Below are 27301 nucleotides of genomic sequence, written 5' to 3'. Positions count from 1 at the left end.
AATGAGATATTACCTCTAGCCAGCAGAGCATTATTGATTTAGGATCTGATCAGCACAATGCAATGGAAAAATGTACAGGGAGCCTCAGGGGTGGGACCAGATAATTCATGGGTGGGGTTAAGTGGAGAGAAATAATTCATGGGTGTCCTTTGAATGGCCATTCCATTAAAGCCCCCAGCCCTCTCACGATTGCCACTTCCCAGTACAGAAGTTTAAGTTGTGACCCCGGAGTTCAGCATAAAATCAGGTGACCAGTTTTCTGTGGATCAGTTTCAGTGTGAATCCACAGTAGAGGGGAGAATCCAGTGATGCCGGGTCGTCAATGCTAGACTAGCCGGGGTCTCACTTCCAAGCGCAGGGTTTTTTTTATCGTGTAACGGTGTGGAGAGTATACAGAGAATGGGGCGATCGAGAGAAAAGATCCAGTGAAAGGGGATCTTGTGGATGGAAACAACTCATCACTGAAAGGGGTCGGAGGAGGATGTCAGGAATCGTTCTGACCAACAGGCTGCACAGTCAGCTGAATACAACGCTGGAGCTCCAACTAACGTGTCCGAACGCACAACTCGCCGTTCCTCCGCACGGATGGTATAACAGCGGACGACCAGTTCCAGCACCATTGTGTCTAAGAGAAACAGAAAGACTCTAGCGGGCAAAAGAGCGCAAAACTTGTATCACTGAGCAGCGGAGAAACATCTCCTGGTCAGATGGGTCCAGATTTCTGTTGCTGATGGGAGGGCAGAATTTGGCACAAGCAGCATGAATCGCTGACCCCTTCCTGCCAGCTGGTCAGAACATGTCAGCAACTCCATCTAATCTGCAGCAACTACAAGAAGCTTCCTGTCCGCAGGGGCCGGTATTCCTACAGAACGATGTCCTCACCGAGTGGAATCTACACCACGATGAATTCCTGTGGGTTTGAAGAGCAAAAAAGTCCAACACGACTAGATAGGGGCTAAAAAAAGTGTCCATTCTGTGTATGCAAAAGTAATATTTCCATGTCCACAGCCTTTAAAATTGATTGGCCGCCCATGAAATCTGTGCTCCTTCAGGAAGTGAAACCTTTGTACCTGCTTTCTGTTTTGACAGATGATGGCACAGGAGACCTCCTCTCTATTAAAGGGGATGTCTAGGGTTAGAAAAATATGGCTGCTTTCTTCTAAACACAGCGCCACCCTTGTCTGTCAGTTGTGTCTGGTAATGCAGCCCCGCTCCTATTCACTTCAATGGAGCTGAGCTGCAATACCACACAAAACCATATGGACAAGGGTGGTGCTGTGTTCAAAAGAAAGCAGCCATGTTTTCTGACCCTAGTCAACCCCTTTAACTCAGAATTTCTTTACCCACGCATCCCCTTTAATGGTGAAAAATACCAGTAAAGCCAGTACATATCCTAATGCATTTCCGATAATAAATCTACACGTCAGCGTAACGCTGAGCGCACAAGCCGCCATTGTTGTCCCGAGGTGTAAACATGGATCTCACCTGTTCCACCACGGTTACAGTACCAGGAGCCATGGCAACCACCGAGGCGACGGCGTCGTGGGATTCCGTCCCCAACTCGATGATTTGCTGGAGAATGTTTACAGCCGTTGGGTCGAGCTTCTCACCTTATCAGAAAATCAATAAGTACAAGTTATCTGAAGGCGCGTAATAAGGTTTGTTCTCTGCCTCCTTTTACAACTTTCACGGAACGGCGACTGCCAAAGCTGTAAATAAATACGACTACGGAAAATATTAAATATACATAATTAATGAGCAGGAAATTAAACAAGTCGACTTGACTTTCTATTATATGAAGAGATTGTGTTCCGAGGAGCTTTAGAATGTTGTCTTTTCGGAGGATTTTTGTGCTGTGTACACTTCGTCTCGGCCGCCATCTGTGAGACCATCTGCAGCTCTCCTGATAAACAAACGAGGCTTCTGCAGAGTAATTTGTGGAGATGAAACTAAATAATGCTAAGAAATTAGGCGACATCGCCACATGCATGGTAGTGGAGGAACTGCTCTGCTACACCCTTGTGGTATGTCAGGAGGCATCGGGATGACCTGGTGCATCATCTGAAGACAGAAGGACCACGGCGCATCCACACAACATCTCCATCCCCACTCACCTACCTACGTACCACTTGGGATTCTGCAATGAAGTGTGTTCCACAGACCAACAAGATGGCTTAAAGGGGTTGTCCAGTTGTATTGACGTCTATTGCCTACGAACGCGCCCATAAACTGTTCAGCAGGCCAGCGCTCTTGTGCACTGAGTCGATTTCTGCAGGGAGCAAACAGCTCCATTTCCCATTGCACTGGCCATGCGTGGTATTACAGGACAAGTTCTCATTTATTATAATGGTGGCTGTGCCTGCTATACCAAGGCTGGCCTCTGCAGTAGAAAATGGAGCTGTTTGTCTCCTGTAGAAAATTGCTCAGCGCACGAGGGCTCTGGCCCGGCGACATGTCACTTTCTAATGCAGATATCACAAAATCTTGTTGAAAATTCTGCACATGAGTTTTGCCCATTCCCAGAGCTAAATCCACAGCAAAATACGTGGCGGCAATTCATGGTTTCGCCTTGGATTTATTTGCAGGTTTTAGAGGCGGAATCTATGTGAATGAATCCACGTTAGATGCTGCCGTTTTCACATACCCGAAAAAGAGGACCAGTCATGCAGCAGTTTCCAATGAGGCCGGCTGTTGTGCTTCAGCCACTAGGGGCAGTGAAGGTTCTCGCGCTCGCTTAGCAATGGCGCCGCTACACTAAACATTGCAACTTTGAGCTGGCCTGACACCTCACTCAATCCCACTCAAATTTTATGATTTTCGGCGTTGGTGAGGATCTAACCAATTTAACACCACCGAGGTCATCCCCCAAAGGTCCTGTGAAGGGGCCAAAGTGTGGGGCAGAAAAGGCCTGTAGGCTTTTGATATTAGATTTTGAAACTCCTTGGAGATCTTTGGGTGCCCCCGGCGCTCTCCCGGTTTGTGATGCCTTTGGTATAAGAAGTGGTTCAGCTTTTGGCTTACGGGGACTCCAGGGGCCACGTCATTAAAGCGACCCTCCAGTCTAGAACCAAAGACAGCCACATCACTTCTCTGACTGCCTGATGCACACTGGGCACTAGTATGCGTCAGGAGTCCAAGAGACTACATGCCGATTTAATTGGCCAATGCTGTACACATGACCGGCACTGATCAATCAAAGCAGATGTAGTGTCCAAGACCGATGATGCAAACCAGTACACAGTGTATCTGGTACTCAGAGAAGCTGGCGCGGCCATCTTTGTTTTTGGACCAGAAGGTCGCTTTAGTGGGTTAAAGGGGCAGTCCCATTTCTAGCTGTTTTGCTGCAGGAAGCAGACAGCAGGCTGTGGCACAGGTTAGTACTGTAGGCTGAATCCTACTGAATGGGACTCAGCCTGCAGTACTTCCCTGGGCCACTGTGCAATGTACGGAGCTGTGTGATCCCCTCAGCAGAACAGCCAGAAGTGGGAAACCCCTTTAAGGATGTGGGGCCTACAGGAGATATTAGCCAAGTGCTGGATCACTGTTAATGTTTGCTGCAGCCCGGCTTTACAGTATTGCTTGTAGGTTGACAGCGGCGGTATTCATGGTGCAACCACCTTACTAAAGCCAATGAATCCTCCTTTGACACAAAGAAGGCGCCGGATATTATAAACAGACTGATAAATAAAACCCAGCAGCATTATTTACTTGCTGGCTCTTTAGTATTCATGCGTCTTCCCAGGAAGACAGAACTTCACGCTCCACTTACTGGTTTCCGAGGTAAAGCGGAGATCCTGGAGAGCGGCGACAGCTGTCTGCGTTCCCCGAACATCTGCTTCGGCTTCGGTGATATGAAGGAACTGTGCGGAGACCTCCTCGCTCACATCCGACTGCTAGACCCCCAACAACAAGAGAGAAGAGATGAGACGTGCTGCAGAGCCCACAGTGCGAGTCTGGAGGGGGACGGCCAATGACTGCGACTAACGTGCTACGGAGCGCACAGTGCGAGTCTGGGGGGGGACGCGGATTGTGGGACGGCCAATGACTGCGACTAACGTGCTACGGAGCGCACAAGCTTCCTGGCAGTGAGGGACAGACCCGACTTATCCAAGTGAGGAAACACATTACGACCCAAAAAGAAGAAGAAAACTAAGAAAAACTAACAAAACATTACTGAAATAAGCACTGAGGAGACAGACCGTTCCCCCTACGGCCGGGCACACAAGCGGGCCGGAGCCCGCATGCAGGAGGCCCGCACTGGATTCCAGCTATGACTCCGGACGGGGACCCCGCGTTCCTCACTTATCTGTATCACGTAAGATCGCTGCGGCTCGCCGTCGGTCATGCGCAGTATGTTTTTTTTCTGCGTTTGTATTTCCTGCGCCGTCGCTTAGCAACGATGCGGGCACCGCAGCCCATCTGCAATGTTAAGTAGGTATGGGCTGCAGGTTTGATGCCCCCACTGATAGTAACGTAGGCCGTCTACAAGGATTCCGCAGCACAATAGAGCACGCCACGATTCTTCTTCCGCTCGCGGAATACACAACTATTATCCAGGGGTGTGAAGGAAAAACCGAAAGTACAATCATTCCGATGCCCGAGTCTTACTGCGGGTCATCTGTGTGGAATCCAGAATTCGAATCTAGATGTGTGAGAAAGGCCATAGGGGGCGGCTACAAGGAGCCTGCGTCACTCCGGGGGGCCCGTCCGGTATTGTAGAGACAGGCGGTTATTCTAATGAACAACCTGTAATACTTCCCCGCAGCAATCCCACCGGAGGGATCATCACTTACTGACTCATGTAATGCTGATTGACGGGGTCCCAGCAGAGGGTCACTTTGTGATCAGCTTATTGTCAAGGGCTTTTTCAAACAAGTAGGGATTACCCGAGGTGGAAAACCTCTTAAAAGGGGATGCCCCAAAACAGACTTATCATGTATCCCTGGGATGGGTGATGAAAGTCCGATCCCCGCTGAGAACTCAGCCGATCCTGACAACAAGGGAGTGGTGACCCCTCGTCACAGTAGGGTCCATGCACCCACCTGCAGTCATGTTAGAATGAATGGAGCGGTGGTCACGCATACACTGCGCCGCGCCATTGATTTAAATGGGGCTGATGGAAATAGCCAAGTACAAGCCTTGGCCATCATGTGACTATATCCTTATCCCGCAGCCGGTCCTCCGGTGTAGCGCCACTTATATGGGGAAAGGTCCAAGAAAAACAGCCAAGTGTTTTCTTGCTATCCGCCGGTTACAGCTGAGACGCAGCGCCTTGCGGACACCATTCACTCCCGGCGTTATCTGCGCTTCAATCACTGGTCAGTGACAGCTCATCGGCCGAACCCGACAGCCGTGCAGCCATCATCGGACACGGGCAGCGCGCTCACACGTTCCACGGCCGCCTGGATGTTTTCTCGTTACACCCATCAAAAGAATGAATAAATAAGAAGTGTGATGAACAGGCGATACGTTTCTTTGTTCGGGACCGTCCCTAAAGGCCAGCGGCGGAGGAAATCGACTTCAATAAATCAGAGCGACAGATCAGCGAGTCCGGGTCATCAAACCCGAAATGTCACATTTCCCTGGGACTGCCGATTACCGCTTATCTGATCTGCATTTTTCATCTGTGACAATTACAATGTAACGAGCGGCGGCGGCGTTCTGCCATTCACAGATTCTGCGCGCACGATGGAAGCGGAAAGGAATAAATCAATGAGCCAGCGTCTGATGTGAGAAGGGGCAAGTGTAATAAGCGAGAAGAGGTCGGCAGAGACGTGTGCCCGTAGAACTGGCATCGCATACGGATTTAGGCCGCGATCACACCTGGCGGAAAAGGTGCGGATTCTCCATGGTGAAAACCTGATCAATTACGCATCAAAAACTGCATCACTTTCACTGGCATTCAGCTGTAGAGGACCTCAGCAACCGCTACGACCTGACAGCGGCACGTAAACTGCCAGCACATGGTGGCGCTCTTCTCCCCTCCTGAGGGCTCACTGCAAGCACCAAGAGTGCAGCACACACCGTCACCAGCTACGGAGCACCACCGCTGGTCAGGTGAAGTGGGCTGCCAGTCACTGGGGTAAGTTGGACTTCCGTTGCGGTTGTTGCTGCGCTCTTGGTGCGGCCAGCGTGCGCTCAGAAGGTAAGAAGAGCACCAGTGAGCGGCCATTTGTGTGTTTATGAGCCGCTGTCAGGTCCTGGCGGTAGCGGAAATCATCTGCAGATCTGCAGCTGAAGCAAAGTCAAAATGTGCAGCAGTGGTGCGGATTCCGATGCAGCTTTTGATGTGGAATTGACAAAATACGGTGTGAATTTGGTGTGAATGCGCCCCCTAAAGGGGATTTCTAGGGCGATCCACAGGATGTCCCATCAATAGTTAAGGGCAGGATCTCCGTTGATGAGGTGATAACACTCAGGTGGGAGCCGCAGCGCCGTACATTGTAAAGAGGCTGTACCTGGTACAACAGGTCAATCCCAATCACTTGGAAGGGACCGAGCTGCCCTCAGGCCATGTGACCGCTGACCATGACATCATAGGCCTGAACAGAAGCTGCAATACTTGCATGAGCGCTGCAGCTGATCGACAGTGATCGCAAGTGGCGGACCCCTACCATCAACTAATGAGGATTTATCATGAAGACAGCTCATGAGTAGGTACGTTTTTTTTGGAGGGCAGGGAGAAAAAACCCCATTAATTCCCCCATTGATTTGTATTTGCAGCACATGACCTGATGCATCGTTAGGATTATTCACACAGAACGCCGTCCGTTTTTCTATTTATAGATTTTTCCATTTTTATACATATATTATTTTTTTTGCATGGCTGCTATAGCCTTTATTTCCTGGCGTCAGACCTCAGTGAGAGGTTTTTCTATGACAACCCGCAGCTTTATTGTCTCCGCTTACGTTTTTTTAATTACTTTCATTGTGATTTTTGAGAGGCACAATGATCAAAAGGAACATTTTGTCTGTTTTTCAGCCTTGCAGTGTTCGGCATTGCTGCATCCATAACGACCCGTACAATGAATGGACATTATCGCAGCACGTATGGGGTTAACAGCGGTTCTCACCAATCCCGGCTGCGGCAGCGGGAGGCTTGCTGTCAGTCACAAATGGTGAGCCATGACATCCATAGATCCTAAGATTACATCGGGGGAGGGAAGGGGTTAAAGGTTTCTAGATTTTTTATACTAGAGCTCCTCTTTAAAGTGACTGTCCAGGGGGTACATTACATGTCTGTTGTCCCTCCGACCCGCCGGCTCTGAGGGCAGTGCAAGGTAGAGCCGTCACATGTCTGCTGTGCGGATCTGTGCAGGAGTTTGGTAGCAACTTGTATTTCATCAGCAGCACCACATGCATAGCGGAGTACAGGAAGTAGTCCTGGACATTCATGAGCTGCAGGCCACCCGTCCTCCAGCCAATGACTGCCTGCTGTCTGCTTATTACAGTGCATAGTGAGTAGGCTGTCAATCATTGGTGGGTGGGCGGGGCTAGGCTGCAGCTCATGAATATGCAGGACTAGTTCTGGGCTTGGGTGCTACTCATAAAATGCAAGTTTCTAGAAAGCTCCACAGATCCACCCAGCAGACATCAGTGTAATCCATGTGACTGTCGCTACCTTAGGCCTCCATCACACAGGCGCCAAAGTCACGCGGTTTTGTCATGTTGCTACAAATCGCAGGTAGGCGCCGCCCATGCCTTCCTACGGGTTACTTCACATGTGATGTTCTGTAGCATGCGGCCACCCGACACACAAACCTTGTGGGCCCAGCGATATGCCTGTGACTCGGGAGGTTTTGTAGCCCGTGTTTCCCTATGGAGCCTTCCTCTCTGTTGCATCGCATGAAAACGGGATTTTCGTGCAGCGCGATGCAACTTTGACAGGAGGAAATCCTACTGTAAGAGCCCTAATCTAAGCCCTGGCTGCAGGGGAAAAGACACACATCACCTTACAAACACTCTCCGCCGCAGCAGCAGCAGCTTCTCCCCGGGTCCCAACACTCATCATCTACTTCATCTTCTGGCCAGGGATTGAAAAATCCCCGCCTCCTAGAAGCGCTGGCTGTGATTGGCTGACGCTTGGTTAATCACAACAAGTGCTCGGTAAATGGCTGTGATTGAACCAGTGCGGGGGAGGTGATGTATACTTTTTATATCTTTCAGCTGCAGCTTATTTTCAGCCCCCCCACCTCCCGAAAATCCTTGAATGTAATGCTACAAAGTCGTGGAGAAGACGCAGCGATATGGCACGTTGCAGAGATGCAATATCGCTGTGACTTTCTCGCAGCATGCCATGTCACCCGTGTGAAGGAGGCCTCATGGTGCTCACAGTGATGGCTGTGAGAACATGGTGACGGGGTCTCTTTAAACGCATGTATTGCAGTTTGGCATGGATCCTCCTTTACTGAGCCAACACTGCTGGATGTCAGACATGCGACAATCCCTGCAGGAGCCATTCTACGTTTACATTATACCTTTCTATGGGAATCCGATAATCCAGAATAAGTGATAATCGTCACCTATCAGGTCCCACTGATGCCGGACTAAAGAAATGTCACTTTATTAGTTTGTAACTCCTTTTACATTAGCAGAACATTCTTGTAGCACGATGCCCTCTTCTGCGTCCCAACCCAAGCCATCCCCGTGCGGCTCTTACCTCCCAGCCGGCGTCTTTGTCATTCTCCACCAGTTTGAGGCCGTGCTTGTTCTTGAGATGTCTGTTAAATTCCCACTTGGTGCCGTAGACAAAGCTGCACACGGGGCACTTTATCCCACCTGAAGCGAGAGAACAGAACATAAAGAGGAGCCCGCCATGACGCAGCCTAATGAAAGCCGCCTCGCCGAGCAACCACCGATCATGAATAGGTTCAAAGCAGAGCAAAAACTGACAGCACACAGGCCCATCTACACACCTACGTAATATCGCCGTACGCCGCGCGGACCGCAGCACAAAAGGAAACAAAAGACCAGGGCTAATTACCATCTGTACGCTGCGAAGGTTTAAATATTAATCACATTCCGAAAGCTCAAGACAAAACCGAACAACAGAGGAGATCAGCGGGCGCCAAAAAAAAACAAAAAAAAACACAGAAAACTTAACTTGAAGCTCTTGTAAAGCCGGTCTCTTAAAACCAGATTTGGATTGCAGAATCTGCAATGGTCACCGGCGGCATTCCGCATCTACTAACAAAGACAGATTGCAGTCAATGGAAGTCGCTGAACCAGCGGCTTATCCGCAAATTGACATTGCAGAAAGGTCGTGGATTCCGCGGCATTGCCTAGCGATGGTGCAGGGAAAAAAAATTCTGTACTGTGCATGTCCAACGGTGGGCGGTATAACACACCCTTATACAGATTAAATGCAGGTACGTGTGCACACCTGTGCGGCCCAGGGTGTTATTCTACAGAGGGCTCCCGCATGAGTAATCCGACCGATTCGTGTGAGACTGGCCTAAGTGAAACATCATCCAAATATCTGCTACATGGCGGATACTGTGTATCACGTTATGTTTACACTATCATTTTATTAGGTTTTCTTTCTTTTTAAAGTTCACAACTGCTGTACATGGGGGGTGGGGGGGCAGTATTATAGCAGTTATATTCTTGTACATAGGGGGCAGTATTATAGCAGTTATATTCTTGTACATAGGGGGAAGTATTATAGCAGTTATATTCTTGTACATGGGGGGTGGGAAGTATTATAGCAGTTATATTCTTGTACATAGGGGGAAGTATTATAGCAGTTATATTCTTGTACATAGGGGGAAGTATTATAGCAGTTATATTCTTGTACATAGGGGCAGTATTATAGCAGTTATATCCTTGTACATAGGGGGGCAGTATTATAGCAGTTATATTCTTGTACATAGGGGCAGTATTATAGCAGTTATATGCTTGTACATAGGGGGCAGTATTATAGTAGTTATATTCTTGTACATAGGGGGCAGCATTATAGTAGTTATATTCTTGTACATAGGAGGCAGCATTATAGTAGTTATATTGTTGTACATAGGGGGCAGTATTATAGTAGTTATATTCTTGTACATAGAAGCAGTATTATAGTAGTTATATTCTTGTACATAGGGGGCAGTATTATAGTAGTTATATTCTTGTACATTGGGGGTAGTATTATAGTAGTTATATTCTTGTATATAGGGAGCAGTATTATAGTAGTTATATTCTTGTATATAGAGGGCAGTATTATAGTAGTTATATTCTTTTACATAGGGGGCAGTATTATAGTAGTAATATTCTTGTACATAGGAGGCAGTATTATAGTAGTTATATTCTTGTACATAGGGGGCACCATTATAGTAGTTACATTCTTGTACATAGGGGGCAGTATTATAGTAGTTATATTCTTGTACATAGTAGGCAGTATTATAGTAGTTATATTCTTGTACATAGGGGGCAGTATTATAGTAGTTATATTCTTGTACATAGTAGGCAGTATTATAGTAGTTATATTCTTGTACATAGGGGGTAGTATTATAGTAGTTATATTCTTGTACATAGGAGGCAGTATTATAGTATATATATTCTTGTACATAGAGGACAGTATTATAGTAGTTATATTCTTGTACATAGGGGGTAGTATTATAGTAGTTATATTCTTGTACATGGGGGGCAGTATTATAGTAGTTATATTCTTGTACATAGGAGGCAGTATTATAGTAGTTATATTCTTGTACTTAGGAGGCAGTATTATAGTAGATATATTCGTGTACATAGGGGATAGTATTATAGTAGTTATATTCTTGTAAATAGTAGGCAGTATTGTAGTAGTTATATTCTTGTACATAGGGGGTAGTATTATAGCAGTTATATTCTTCTACATAGGGGGTAGTATTATAGCAGTTATATTCTTGTACATGGGGGGCAGTATTATAGTAGTTTTATATTCTTGTACATGGGGGGCAGTATTATAGTAGTTTTATATTCTTGTACATGGGGGCAGTATTATAGTAGTTTTATATTCTTGTACATAGGGGCAGTATTATAGTAGTTTTATATTCTTGTACATAGGGGCAGTATTATAGTAGTTATATTCTTGTACATAGGGGGCTGTATTATGGTAGGTCTATATTTGTGCATGGGGGCAATATTATAGTAGTTATATTCTTGTACATAGGAGGCAGTATTATAGTAGTTATATTCTTGTACATAGGAGGCAGTATTATAGTAGTTATATTCTTGTACATAGGGGCAGTATTATAGTAGTTATATTCTTGTACATAGGGGGCATTATTATAGTAGTTATATTCTTGTACATAGGGGGCAGTATTATAGTAGTTATATTCTTGTACATAGGGGGCAGTATTATAGTAGTTATATTCCTGTACATAGGGGGCAGTATTATAGTAGTTATATTCTTGTACATAGGGGGCAGTATTATAGTAGTTATATTCCTGTACATAGGGGGCAATATTATACTAGTTATATTCTTGTACATAGGAGGCAGTATTATAGTAGTTATATTCTTGTACATAGGGAGCAGTATTATAGTAGTTATATTCTTGTACATAGGGGGCAGTATTATAGTAGTTATATTCCTGTACATAGGGGGCAGTATTATAGTAGTTATATTCTTGTACATAGGGGGCAGTATTATAGTAGTTATATTCCTGTACATAGGGGGCAATATTATACTAGTTATATTCTTGTACATAGGAGGCAGTATTATAGTAGTTATATTCTTGTACATAGGGAGCAGTATTATAGTAGTTATATTCTTGTACATAGGGGCAGTATTATAGTAGTTATATTCTTGTACATAGGGGGCAGTATTATAGTAGTTATATTCTTGTACATAGGGGGCAGTATTATAGTAGTTATATTCTTGTACATAGGGGGCAGTATTATAGTAGTTATATTCTTGTACATAGGGAGAAGTGTTATAGAAGTTATGTCCGTGTACATAGGGGCAGTATTATAGTAGTTATATTCTTGTACATAGTAGCAGTATTATAGTAGTTATATTCTTGTACATAGGGGGCAGTATTATAGTAGTTATATTCTTGTACATAGGAACAGTATTATAGTAGTTATATTCTTGTACATAGGGGGCAGTATTATAGTAGTTATATACTTGTACATAGGAGGCAGTATTATAGTAGTTATATTCTTGTACATAGGGGGCAGTATTATAGTAGTTATATTCTTATACATAGGGGGCAGTATTATAGTAGTTATATTCTTGTACATAGGGGGCAGTATTATAGTAGTTATATTCTTGTACATAGGGAGCAGTATTATAGTAGTTATATTCTTGTACATAGGGGGCTCTATTATAGTAGTTATATTCTTGTACATAGAGGCAGTATTATAGTAGATATATTCTTGTACATAGGGGGCAGTATTATAGTAGTTATATTCTTGACGACAGGGGGCAGTATTATAGTAGTTATTGTTGCAGCAGTGCTGGGATAGCTGCCTGGTTGACGGAGTCCGGTGCGGGTTTTAAAAAAGGTTTCTGCACCGTCTTGCATAGTAGGTGTGACTCAATGTGCTCACATCTGTGTATAATTAGCTGGCTATTTAGTTGGGATGGATATGAAGGTAAGGTTCTGTAAATTGTCTTTTGCTCACCTGTCTGAGCTGGCAGTTAGTGGCTCCGGTGGACAGTGTGGTGTCCATTGTTCCTTACTCCAGACGGCTCTGTGTGCAACAGATTATTTTACTAAAGCCAAGCGCTGTATTTTATTTTGACCTTTATCAGTTTGGCCAAGTAGGGCTACTTAGGTCCCAGGAACGAGTGCAAGCCCGTATCCATCGATGCGATCAGTCTGTCGTGTTAGGCGGGGCCCTCTCCCTCATTCGTTATGTATTTAGGGAAAGACTTCCCATTTATTATTTGTTGGTTTGTTTCGGACGCCGCACTGTGAGGAATTATTGTGCATGTCTGCAGTTGCTGGTCCAGCACGTCTTTTGCAGACTTAGCAGTTATATTCTTGTACATGGCGGCAGTATTACAGTAGTTCTATTCTTGTTACAGGGAAGTACTATAGCAGTTATCAGAATGAGTTAGGTCACATACATGATACTGTAGCGGGCTAAACTAGTGCTTCTGCGAAGTCAAGCAGCAGTTCCGCTGGTGAATAAGAACAAAAGGATATAAAATAACTCAAAACCAGAAGAAAACCAGTAAAGCAAAGTATTTACAAAGTTATTTGACTGTTTAGAGTCAAGCTGTGAAATGCTGTTTAAGGTGGAATTACAATTTAACACCATTTGCCTCTTAATCCTTTGAGGGTACTGATCTAAAGACTCAAGCAAAGAGCATGCTGGGTAAGATCTGTGTGTGCGCCGAATAAACGGCAATTATAATATTTCGTCTCCATTATAACTTCAGTGGGCATGTTAACCTTTTCACTTCTGTGCAGAGAAACATTCCGCATTACCGCATGTGAGTATGGCTGACTACACAAGTTACTTCACTGATAATAAACAGGTTTTAATGGCACAGCAAATACTCGCTCTTCATCGGCCTCAAGTGATTACGTTTAATCAGACACAGAACATTCAAACTGATTTCAAGCACTTGAGCTGCCGGATAATAATGGCGGGTCTTTTCATAAAAATCCCATTGAAGGAGCTGCCTGATTAATTACAGACTTATTAACGAGACGATTCTTTTCATGATCATTTTTGATTGTAAAAGTTTTCACAGAAGTGCAAGCAGGAAAAATAAGCTGCACATTAACCGTGCCGGGCGCCATTGTGTACAGCTCCAACGCCAGAAAAGTTGGGACGCTGTGTAAATTATAAATAAATGTAAAGAAAAGACCCAAAATGTAATGATTTGGAGATGTCATCTGAGCATATTGTATCCACAACAGAACACATAACCCGTATCAGAGGGGGAGGGGACATTTCTCCAGTTCATTTAATATATGAACTCCTCTAGAAGTTGATGGCAGCGACACATCTCACAAACGTTGGGTATGGCCGTGTCTACCATGGTGTAGCATCCCCTCTTCTGGGGAGTGAGAACAATTGCTGGAGTTTTGGGAGAGGAATGTTGTCCCCTTCTTGTCTGATGGAGGATTCTAGCAGCTCCACAGTCCTGAGTCGTCTTTGCCGGATTTTTCGGTTCATAATGCTTCATATGTTTCCTATTGGTGAACGGTCTGGACTGCAGGCGGCTTGTTCACCCCGGACACTTCTTCCTGGGAAGCCCTGCTGTTGTGATGGATGCAGTATGCGGTTTAGCATAGGTTTTCTCTTGGTGTTAGGTCCAGACTGCAGGCGGTCGGTTCACCCCGGACTCTTCTTCTGGAAGCCATGCTGTTGTGATGGATGCAGTATGCGGTTTAGCATAGGTTTTCTCTTGGTGTTAGGTCCAGACTGCAGGCGGTTGGTTCACCCCGGACTCTTCTTCTGGAAGCCATGCTGTTGTGATGGATGCAGAATGGGGTTTAGCTTTGTCTTGCTGACATATGCAAGGTCTTCCCTGAAAGGGACGTCTGGATGGGTCATATGTTGTTCTGCAACCTCTATATGCGGCTCAGCATTGATAGCGCCTTGCAGCATGGGTCAGCTTCTTAAGCCATAGGCACTAATGCAGCCCATACCATCAGAGATGCAGGGCTGTGCACCGAAAACAAGCTGGACGGTCCCCCTCCTCTGGAGTCTGCAGCACACGGCGGCCGTGGTTTTCAAAAATAACTTTCAAACTTCGATTCCTCTGACCACAGAACAGGTTTCCATTTTCCCTCAGCCCATTTTAAATAACCATTGGCTCAGAGAAGACGCCGGCATTTTGGGATTGTGTTGTATGGCTTCTTCTTTGCATGACAGAGCTGTAACTTGCACGGCGAACTGTGTTCACAGATAGTGATTTCTGCATTAAAAACAGGCATGATTCTGAATGCAAATCACTGCAGTGACGCCTGAGGGCCCGTAGATCTCCAGCATCCAATATCGGCCATAGACCTGGTTCCTTGTGGACATGATTTTCTCAAGATTCTTTGAATCTTCTGATATTCTATACTGCAGATGGGGGAATATTCAAAGTCTTCACAATTTTACATTGAAGAGAATTTTTCTAAAATTGTTCCACAGTTTTATATTCTTGTACATAGGAGCAATCAAGAGTAGTTAATTTGCCACAGCACTCAAACCACCTTAACTTGGAGGGAAGGATGATTTCAGAAGAAGGGTGCACGCTTTGCACGATCCTGGATTCTGGACCAGATGTACAACAGCCAAAATGAAATAGAGGAGAGCAGCACTCCAGGGAACTTAAATCAAAGCGGTGTCTTTATTGTACCCACAAACAACGTTTCAACCCTAAGCACAGGGGTTGTGCTTGACAAAGACCCCTGTGCTTAGGGTTAAAACGTTGTTTGTGGGGACAATAAAGACACCGCTTTGATTTAAATTCCCTGGAGTGCTGCTCTCCTCTATTTCATTTTGGCTGTTGTACATAGGGGGCAGTATTATAGTAGTTATATTGTACACAGGGGTCAGTATTATAGTAGTTATATTCTTGTACATAGGGGGCAGTATTATAGTAGTTATATTGTACACAGGGGTCAGTATTATAGTAGTTATATTGTACATAGGGGTCAGTATTATAGTAGTTATATTCTTGTACATAGGGGGCAGTATTATAGTAGTTATATTCTTGTACATAGGGTCAGTATTATAGTAGTTATATTCTTGTACATAGGGGGCAGTATTATAGTAGTTATATTCTTGTACATAGGGGCAGTATTATAGTAGTTATATTCTTGTACATGGGGGGCAGTATTATAGTAGTTATATTCTTGTACATAGGGGGCAGTATTATAGTAGTTATATTGTACACAGGGGTCAGTATTATAGTAGTTATATTCTTGTACATAGGGGGCAGTATTATAGTAGTTATATTGTACACAGGGGTCAGTATTATAGTAGTTATATTGTACATAGGGGTCAGTATTATAGTAGTTATATTCTTGTACATAGGGGGCAGTATTATAGTAGTTATATTCTTGTACATAGGGTCAGTATTATAGTAGTTATATTCTTGTACATAGGGGGCAGTATTATAGTAGTTATATTCTTGTACATAGGGGCAGTATTATAGTAGTTATATTCTTGTACATGGGGGGCAGTATTATAGTAGTTATATTCTTGTACATGGGGGGCAGTATTATAGTAGTTATATTCTTGTACATAGGGGGCAGTATTATAGTAGTTATATTCTTGTACATAGGGGACAGTATTATAGTAGTTATATTCTTGTACATAGGGGACAGTATTATAGTAGTTATATTCTTGTACATAGGGGACAGTATTATAGTAGTTATATTCTTGTACATAGGGGACAGTATTATAGTAGTCATATTCTTGTACATAGGAGCAGTATTATAGTAGTTATATTGTACACAGGGGGCAGTATTATAGTAGTTATATTCTTGTACATAGGAGACAGTATTATAGTAGTCATATTCTTATACATAGGGGGCAGTATTGTGGTAGTTATATTCTTGTACATACGGGGCAATATTGTGGTAGTTATATTCTTGTACATAGAGGGCAGTATCATAGTAGTTATATTCTTGTACATAGGGGGCAGTATTATAGTAGTTATATTCTTGTACATAGGGGGCAGTATTATAGTAGTTATATTCTTGTACATAGGGGGCAGTATTATAGTAGTTATATTCTTGTACATAGGGGGCAGTATTATAGTAGTTATATTCTTGTACATAGGGGGCAGTATTATAGTAGTTATATTTTTGTACATAGGGGGCAGTATTATAGTAGTTATATTCTTGTACATAGGAGGCAGTATTATAGTAGTTATATTCTTGTACATAGGAGGCAGTATTATAGTAGTTATATTCTTGTACATAGGGGGCAGTATTATAGTAGTTATATTCTTGTACATAGGGGGCAGTATTATAGTAGTTATATTCTTGTACATAGGGGGCAGTATTATAGTAGTTATATTTTTGTACATAGGGGGCAGTATTATAGTAGTTATATTCTTGTACATAGGAGGCAGTATTATAGTAGTTATATTCTTGTACATAGGAGGCAGTATTATAGTAGTTATACTCTTGTACATAGGGGGCAGTATTATAGTAGTTATATTCTTGTACATAGGGGGCAGTATTATAGTAGTTATATTCTTGTACATAGGGGGCAGTATTATAGTAGTTATATTTTTGTACATAGGGGGCAGTATTATAGTAGTTATATTCTTGTACATAGGAGGCAGTATTATAGTAGTTATATTATTGTACATAGAGGCAGTATTATAGCAGTTATATTCTTGTACATAGGAGCAGTATTATAGTAGTTATATCCTTATACATAGGAGGCAGTATTATAGTAGTTATATTCTTGTACATAGGAGACAGTATTATAGTAGTTATATTCTTGTACATAGGAGACAGTATTATAGTAGTTATATTCTTGTACATAGGGGGCAGTATTATAGTAGTTATATTTTTGTACATAGGGGGCAGTATTATAGTAGTTATATTCTTGTACATAGGAGGCAGTATTATAGTAGTTATATTCTTGTACATAGGAGACAGTATTATAGTAGTTATATTCTTGTACATAGGGGGCAGTATTATAGTAGTTATATTCTTGTACATAGGGGGCAGTATTATAGTAGTTATATTCTTGTACATAGGAGGCAGTATTATAGTAGTTATATCCTTGTACATAGGGGGCAGTATTATAGTAGTTATATTCTTGTACATAGGGGACAGTATTATAGTAGTTATATTCTTGTACAAAGTTGGGACGCTGTGTAAATTATAAATAAATGTAAAGAAAAGACCCAAAATGTAATGATTTGGAGATGTCATCTGAGCATATTGTATCCACAACAGAACACATAACCCGTATCAGAGGGGGAGGGGACATTTCTCCAGTTCATTTAATATATGAACTCCTTTAGAAGTGGATGGCAGCGACACATCTCACGAACGTTGGGTATGGCCGTGTCTACCATGGTGTAGCATCCCCTCTTCTGGGGAGTGAGAACAATTGCTGGAGTTTTGGGAGAGGAATGTTGTCCCCTTCTTGTCTGATGGAGGATTCTAGCTGCTCCACAGTACTGAGTCGTCTTTGCCGGATTTTTCGGTTCATAATGCTTCATATGTTTCCTATTGGTGAACGGTCTGGACTGCAGGCGGCTTGTTCACCCCGGACACTTCTTCCTGGGAAGCCATGCTGTTGTGATGGATGCAGTATGCGGTTTAGCATAGGTTTTCTCTTGGTGTTAGGTCCAGACTGCAGGCGGTCTGTTCAGCCCGGACTCTTTTTCTGGAAGCCATGCTGTTGTGATGGATGCAGAATGGGGTTTAGCTTTGTCTTGCTGACATATGCAAGGTCTTCCCTGAAAGAGACGTCTGGATGGGTCATATGTTGTTCTGCAACCTCTATATGCGGCTCAGCATTGATAGCGCCTTGCAGCATGGGTCAGCTTCTTAAGCCATAGGCACTAATGCAGCCCATACCATCAGAGATGCAGGGCTGTGCACCGAAAACAAGCTGGACGGTCCCCCTCCTCTGGAGTCTGCAGCACACGGCGGCCGTGGTTTTCAAAAATAACTTTCAAACTTCGATTCCTCTGACCACAGAACAGGTTTCCATTTTCCCTCAGCCCATTTTAAATAACCATTGGCTCAGAGAAGACGCCGGCATTTTTGGATTGTGTTGTATGGCTTTTTCTTTGCATGACAGAGCTGTAACTTGCACGGCGAACTATGTTCACAGATAGTGATTTCTGCATTAAAAACAGGCATGATTCTGAATGCAAATCACTGCAGTGACGCCTGAGGGCCCGTAGATCTCCAGCATCCAATATCGGCCATAGACCTGGTTCCTTGTGGACATGATTTTCTCAAGATTCTTTGAATCTTCTAATATTCTATACTGCAGATGGGGGAATATTCAAAGTCTTCACAATTTTACATTGAAGAGAAATTTTCTAAAATTGTTCCACAGTTTTATATTCTTGTACATAGGAGCAATCAAGAGTAGTTAATTTGCCACAGCACTCACACCACCTTAACTTGGAGGGAAGGATGATTTCAGGAGAATGGTGCACGCTTTGCACGATCCTGGATTCTGGACCAGATGTACAACAGCCAAAATGAAATAGAGGAGAGCAGCACTCCAGGGGATTTAAATCAAAGGGGTGTCTTTATTGTACCCACAAACAACGTTTCAACCCTAAGCACAGGGGTTGTGCTTGACAAAGACCCCTGTGCTTAGGGTTAAAACGTTGTTTGTGGGGACAATAAAGACACCGCTTTGATTTAAATTCCCTGGAGTGCTGCTCTCCTCTATTTCATTTTGGCTGTTGTACATAGGGGGCAGTATTATAGTAGTTATATTCTTGTACATAGGGAGCAGTATTATAGTAGTTATATTCTTGTACATAGGGGGCAGTATTATAGTAGTTATATTCTTGTACATAGGGGGCAGTATTATAGTAGTTATATTCTTGTACATAGGGAGCAGTATTATAGTAGTTATATTCTTGTACATAGGGGGCAGTATTATAGTAGTTATATTCTTGTACATAGGGGGCAGTATTATAGTAGTTATATTCTTGTACATAGGGGGCAGTATTATAGTAGTTATATTCTTGTACATAGGGAGCAGTATTATAGTAGTTATATTCTTGTACATAGGGGGCAGTATTATAGTAGTTATATTCTTGTACATAGGGGGCAGTATTATAGTAGTTATATTCTTGTACATAGGGGACAGTAATATAGTAGTTATATTCTTGTACATAGGGGGCAGTATTATAGTAGTTATATTCTTGTACATAGGGGCAGTATTATAGTAGTTATATTCTTGTACATAGGAGGCAGTATTATAGTAGTTATATTCTTGTACATAGGAGGCAGTATTATAGTAGTTATATTCCTGTACATAGGGGGCAGTATTATAGTAGTTATATTCTTGTACATAGGGGGCAGTATTATAGTAGTTATATTCTTGTACATAGGGGCAGTATTATAGTAGTTATATTCCTGTACATAGGGGGCAGTATTATACTAGTTATATTCTTGTACATAGGGGGCAGTATTATAGTAGTTATATTCTTGTACATAGGAGCAGTATTATAGTAGTTATATTCTTGTACATAGGGGGCAGTATTATAGTAGTTATATTCTTGTACATAGGGGGCAGTATTATAGTAGTTATATTCTTGTACATAGGGGGCAGTATTATAGTAGTTATATTCTTGTACATAGGGAGCAGTATTATAGTAGTTATATTATTGTACATAGGGAGCAGTATTATAGTAGTTATATTCTTGTACATAGGGGGCAGTATTATAGTAGTTATATTCTTGTACATAGGGAGCAGTATTATAGTAGTTATATTCTTGTACATAGGGGGCAGTATTATAGTAGTTATATTCTTGTACATAGGGGGCAGTATTATAGTAGTTATATTCTTGTACATAGGGAGCAGTATTATAGTAGTTATATTCTTGTACATAGGGGACAGTAATATAGTAGTTATATTCTTGTACATAGGGGGCAGTATTATAGTAGTTATATTCTTGTACATAGGGGCAGTATTATAGTAGTTATATTCTTGTACATAGGAGGCAGTATTATAGTAGTTATATTCTTGTACATAGGAGGCAGTATTATAGTAGTTATATTCCTGTACATAGGGGGCAGTATTATAGTAGTTATATTCTTGTACATAGGGGGCAGTATTATAGTAGTTATATTCTTGTACATAGGGGCAGTATTATAGTAGTTATATTCCTGTACATAGGGGGCAGTATTATACTAGTTATATTCTTGTACATAGGGGGCAGTATTATAGTAGTTATATTCTTGTACATAGGAGCAGTATTATAGTAGTTATATTCTTGTACATAGGGGGCAGTATTATAGTAGTTATATTCTTGTACATAGGGGGCAGTATTATAGTAGTTATATTCTTGTACATAGGGGGCAGTATTATAGTAGTTATATTCTTGTACATAGGGAGCAGTATTATAGTAGTTATATTATTGTACATAGGGAGCAGTATTATAGTAGTTATATTCTTGTACATAGGGGGCAGTATTATAGTAGTTATATTCTGGTACATAGGAAGCAGTATTATAGTAGTTATATTCTTGTACATAGGGGCAGTATTATGGTAGTTATATTCTTGTACATAGGAGCAGTATTATAGTAGTTATATTCTTGTACATTGGGGGCAGTATTATAGTAGTTATATTCTTGTACATAGGGGGCAGTTTTATAGTAGTTATATTCTTGTACATAGGGGGCAGTTTTATAGTAGTTATATTCTTGTACATAGGGGGCAGTATTAGAGTAGTTATATTCTTGTACATAGGGGGCGGTATTATAGTAGTTATATTCTTGTACATAGGAGGCAGTATTATAGTAGTTATATTCTTGTACATAGGGGCAGTATTATAGTAGTTATATTCTTGTACATAGAGGACAGTATTATAGTAGTTATATTCTTGTACATAGGGGGCAGTATTATAGTAGTTATATTCTGGTACATAGGAAGCAGTATTATAGTAGTTATATTCTTGTACATAGGGGCAGTATTATGGTAGTTATATTCTTGTACATAGAGGGCAGTATTATAGTAGTTATATTCTTGTACATAGGGGCAGTATTATAGTAGTTATATTCTTGTACATAGGGGGCAGTATTATAGTAGTTATATTCTTGTACATAGGGGCAGTTTTATAGTAGTTATATTCTTGTACATAGGGGGCAGTTTTATAGTAGTTATATTCTTGTAGATAGGGGGCAGTATTAGAGTAGTTATATTCTTGTACATAGGGGGCGGTATTATAGTAGTTATATTCTTGTACATAGGGGGCAGTTTTATAGTAGTTATATTCTTGTACATAGAGGACAGCATTATATATAGTATAATATTGTAGGTACAAAATAAAGATACAATACACATTGATACGTCTCTCAATATGCAATAAGCTGCTGTTCAGAAAGAGCAGATAACCTTTAGTGTACTAAAAGGTCATGAAAACTATAATACATATTGATTCAGTGACATTTCATAAGAGGCGATGAAGATAACGCACGGTATAAATTTCTCCACACCAGAAAGACAGAACCGTCAGAGGGATTTTTAATGTAGTGTTGATGTGATAGGAAGGTTGTCATTACTGCTCTGCTGCCTTAATGCATGGTGTAATTGACTTCTCTGAGCGCGGTTTACAAGAGTAATATACAATTTTATAACTCTCTGCTAGACGGCAGGCGGCCTCACGATAAATACTGCGACATCTAAATGCTGTTAAAAACTAGAAAATGTAGGTATAAAGCGGACAAGTTCAAGCCTAACACTTCTTGCTTCAAAATTACATCCATCAAAGAGGTTCTGAGTAGAGATGAGCGAATGTGCTCGTTTAGGACAATTACTCGATCGAGCATCGCTTTTTTTCGAGTACCTGCCTACTCGGCCGAAAATATTCGGGCGGCAGCGGGGGGGCGGTAGCAAGGGGAGCTTTCTCTCCCCCCCCCCACTCCCCACCACAACTCCCTGCTCACCCCCGGCGCCCCCTGAATCTTTTCGCCCGATTAGGCAGTTACTCGAAAAAAGCGATGCTCGATCGAGTAATTGTCCTAGACGAGCACGTTTGCTCATCTCTAGTTCTGAGTGATCTTCTGAATCTTCCTATTGCTTGAGAGAAAGCTGAAGCTTAAAGGGATTGTCCAATAGTGAAGTAATTATTGGGCCTATCTATACCATGAGCGATCAATAGTAGATTGGTGGGGCTCCGCTGCCCAGGAGAAGACTTTTTTTTGCCGTGTGTGCTTCTACAAAGAGCTAATTTCTGCAGAGAGCAGACGCTGTTCCCACCATTGGAGCGCATGGGGACTTTGCCTGTAACACGGAGCCTTGGGAACAGAGCCATCTGCTTCTTGCTTAAATCAGCTCAGTGCGCAAAGCACCCCAGCCCATAAGACCGCTGGATACTAGGGATTCCAGGCGGTGGATACCCCCTGATCAGCTATGGATGATCTATCCTGTGGATAGGCCCATTGGTAGTTCGCAACTGGACAACCACGTAAGTATAAAGCACAAACTGAACTGTTTACATGCGGTTACCTACGTAACTAGAGTGTAGGCCAATTCCAAAGTTCACTGCAGATCTATATAGTGCAGGCTAAAATTATATAAATCTTCTCCCATGACTGGCCACCACATAGGAAGGAACTAGGGTACTAGGGTAAGCCTCTATACCAAAAAAAAGGACTACGAGAAGGCAGGGGGAGAGGAGAGCTTCACAGAGAGCACCCACTGAGCTCTGAACATGCAGCTCCACAAGCAAGGAATGCTCACTGGGTCTACACTTGCAGCTCCACTAAAAGGCATTAAGGGGTCTTCCTCTACAACACCAATGCTGTAGACTAAGTACTGCATGAGTGCTCCATGCTGCTCAGGGGAGCACATGCTCTGCTGCCTAATTACAGGCTAGCTACTCCTTAAACTACAGGAATTAGATGAACACGTGCCTTTTCCCCAGCCTTCTGTCCCTTTGAAGGGTGCTCCTGTGCATAAGATGGCAGCCTGTGGAGAGGCATGTGACCAACGTCATCATGTCTCATCTGCGCATGCACAGGTTCTGGACATCGAGACTCAAAGACATTATGCATCTATTGAGGCAGCATGATATGTTGGTCACATGCCCCTCCATAGGCTTTCATCTTATGGATGGCAGGGCTGGTCAGAAGACATCGGAAGCATCTTGAAGAGAAGGTACATTCTTAAGAGAGGCCAACATGTTTGCCCACACTTTGAACAAATAAAAGTAGCCAACCCCTTTTAACTCTCAGGAATGGTGTGTGTGTGTGTGTGTGTGTGTGTGTGGGGGGGGGGGGGTGGCACACACAAGTCAGGTGAACTGGAATCATCCTCCTTTACAAGTTCAGAACGCCCCTCTGAAATAATTAGCTCTTCCCTTAAGCGGGGTTGTCCGCTTGTCTAACTTCAGATAGAAGGGTCCACCAATGATAAGCTGATCACAGGGCAACAAGTGTCCAATTTACCTGCAGTGCCAACAGAAGGGAAACAAAGCATTACACAGTTCTCACCAAAAAGATGCCATCTTGTTGTGATGCAGGCGGCAATGGAACAGTAAGGATCAAAAGGAACCAGCAGTATTTTCTAAGGTTCTTTTAATCTTGTATGGAGGGGTTACAAAGTACACGCCTAAGTCCATAAAAGTACATGCAACGCGTTTCGGGGTATACAAAATGCCTTTATTAAGAGAGCATAAGGACTTTTTTTTTGGTATCTTCCTGATCTGTACTGTAATTTCGGGCATTCCTATGTGCTGCTCTCCATGTTGCATGGATCGTTTGTGGAGTCAAAGGAATATTTGCCGAACCTACCAGGATCTCGGGTGACATTGGAGAGCCCGCTTGGCACCACATCTGAATATGTTGGATCACCCTTTATTATACGTTGCATCGGGGCGCTGTCCTCATCCATATTATTACAGTTCTCATCAACAGACTGTAATGCAGACATGCTTCGACCTCCAAAGCTAGAAATGCTCTTTACTGCGACTTTCCACGCTGAATAACATAGGAGTGTCCTGACTAAAGGGGTTTACAATTTAAGAGAGCATCACCACAATACTCCCCCCTCTGCTGATACTCCTGAGCTCTCTGTACATTGGCTGCAGGGGTCACATGGTTGTTAACCCATCTATCTGCTGCAGTCAATAGGGGGACCTGAAAAGAAACCTCATCACTGACGTCCCATAAATAGTCCAGAGCTCTATAGTAGAAGCCCACGAAATCCGTTAAAGGGTCATCACTGAGGCCGAAGGAATCCGTAACGTCACAGGTCACATGATGTGGAACCAAAGTGAGTTAGTCAATAAATTGGTTTGGAGGGGTGGGCTTTCTGGGAGTGTAACTATTGATGACCTATCCTCGGGACACCATGGGGTGGATAAGTAATAACCTAATGGAGTAACACAACCTTCAACAGGATGAAATAGAAGTGCCAAATTGTGACCAACTTCTTTATTAGGAAAAAACTAGCAAATCAACGTGTTGTGAGGCATAAGGCCTCATATTAGTACAGCTGGGGTACGTACGAATATAAGTGAGGAGGGGCGCACGGATGAGTCAAAATGGGGTGACAGAGAAAAGCAGGGGAACAAAGATAAAGGAAGAATGTAGAACTAACTCTTCTAGTCCTTTGCCCCATCCGTACTGATGAAGAGGCCTCGTACCTTCAAATCCATTTATGTGCAGGTTGTAACCTAAAAAAGGAAAGGTTGGTCACCAATTCACACATTTGCTGCTTCCATTTCATCCTGAAGCCTGCACCATTCCACCAGGTTTGGGTCTATCCACTTCACAATATACCAAGCCAGCCTTTATCTGGTTGGGCAGCACCTCCGTACCTTCTGAGTTACTATCCACCTTCTTGTCCTAACAGTCCTACTTCTATTACGTAGGCACTATTTGGGTTTGCTCCACCAATTATCCTCAGGTGGAGTCATCAATAGTTAACTGGTGGGAGATCTCCGACCATCAACTAACTGAAGAGGACGCGGCACTTGGACGAGCGTTACTGCCCCTTCTCAGGCACGTGATATCCCCTTCATCAGCTATATGGACGAAAAGTGACAGCGGTGCTGACCTGCCATCACTTCAATCATCGGTGATCCTGAGCAGCGGACCTCCACTGATCAACTATTGATGACCCGTCCTTTAAAGAAAACATTGGAAAAAAAACTTTAAGGAATCCCCCCCTTTCGCCAACAAGGCTGGATTCACACAGCTGGGCTCCATATGCAGAATGCCCACAGCGAATTCTGGCTATTAGCCCGGCCGGCAACCCAGCGTACCTGAATTATCTGTATTGTGGAAGGCCGCGGTGGCTCGCCGTCTGTCATGCGCAGTAGGTTTTTTTTTTTTTTTTACAGTTTGTATTTCCCGCACCGTCGTTTAGCAATGATGCGGGTACTCTTGGCCCATATGCAATGTTAATTGTGTATGGGCCGTGGGTTAGATGGCCCCCATTAATTTCAATGGAGACCATCCGTGCGGAATCCGCAGCAAAACAGAGCATGCTGGGATTTTTCCTCTGTTCGCAGAACACACAATTCGGATCTGCGATTCTGAAGGAAAAAAAAGTCAAGAAGTTCATGCCTTACAAAGCCCACGTTTTGCTGTGGATCCTCCATGCGGATTTCGAAATAGGAATCCGTTCACGTGAAGCCGGCCCAAGTCAGAATTGGATCCTGGGGTATTACTCCTTTAATTACTGTTTAACTCTTTCACTGAAGGCTTGGTGACAAATCACTTACAGAAAGGCCGTCCGTCAGGACAGGCGACGTATAAATGTATAACCAAAGCAGTCCTGCCCTATGACGTGGGGCGTCCCGGACCATGGAGGACGTCCACAATGGCCCCCGTCACACAAACTACGTGTAGACGTCATTGTGCATGTGGCTGTAGCCCTTCTACAGGGTTAATACCTTCAGCTCCTCTACAGTAACTAATATTGTAACGGCGCGCGTCCACGCAGCCTAGAGGAACAGCAGGCAGCCGGCGGTACATGTATTATCTACCGCTATTACTAATAAATGTATTCCTTCAGAGTCTAATTTCAAAAATGTCTTCATTGTGAAAGGCCTTCTGAAAGGAGCTGCCAACGGGCAAAAGAAAATCTAATTTCTGTGAGGGTTTAGGCCATTTAAGATCCCTGGAAGCCATAAACATCGGGCAGCGAACGAGGATTTAGGCTCCAGACGCTATAAAACTTGTATTAGAAATTACTCTGAGTGAAGGATGGCTTACCGAAACGCCAAGTCCTGGGACAGACGGAGCGAGGCGCTGCTCACAGCTGCACCAGGTGCTTACAGAGACGCCAAGTCCTGGGACGGACGGAGCGAGGCGCTGCTCACAGCTGCACCAGGTGCTTACCGAAACGCCAAGTCCTGGGACAGACGGAGCGAGGCGCTGCTCACAGCTGCACCAGGTGCTTACAGAAAGGCCAAGTCCTGGGACAGACGGAGCGAGGCGCTGCTCACAGCTGCACCAGGTGCTTACAGAAAGGCCAAGTCCTGGGACAGACGGAGCGAGGCGCTGCTCACAGCTGCACCAGGTGCTTACACAGACGCCAAGTCCTGGGACGGACGGAGCGAGGCGCTGCTCACAGCTGCACCAGGTGCTTACAGAGACGCCAAGTCCTGGGACAGACGGAGCGAGGCGCTGCTCACAGCTGCACCAGGTGCTTACAGAGACGCCAAGTCCTGGGACAGACGGAGCGAGGCGCTGCTCACAGCTGC

The 27301-nt window shown here is 43.6% G+C and overlaps 1 protein-coding gene across 1 annotated transcript in view; it reads right to left on the bottom strand.

The window, feature by feature from the left end:
- The window catches only part of ZFAT (zinc finger and AT-hook domain containing), a 144360-nt gene that overhangs the window by 15811 nt on the left and 101248 nt on the right, over positions 1-27301 (bottom strand). Inside the window, exons 13-15 of the mRNA XM_066578916.1 lie at positions 8660-8778; positions 3770-3893; positions 1486-1610 (exon numbers count right to left, since the gene is read on the bottom strand). Coding sequence (XP_066435013.1) covers positions 1486-1610; positions 3770-3893; positions 8660-8778 — 368 coding nt within the window. The remainder of the gene's footprint in view (positions 1-1485; positions 1611-3769; positions 3894-8659; positions 8779-27301) is intronic.

This window comes from Eleutherodactylus coqui, chromosome 9, assembly GCF_035609145.1.
Source record: "Eleutherodactylus coqui strain aEleCoq1 chromosome 9, aEleCoq1.hap1, whole genome shotgun sequence".
NCBI lineage: Eukaryota > Metazoa > Chordata > Amphibia > Anura > Eleutherodactylidae > Eleutherodactylus > Eleutherodactylus coqui.
Note: the sequence above shows the minus strand (reverse complement) of the source record. Positions and strands in the feature narration are given on the sequence as shown.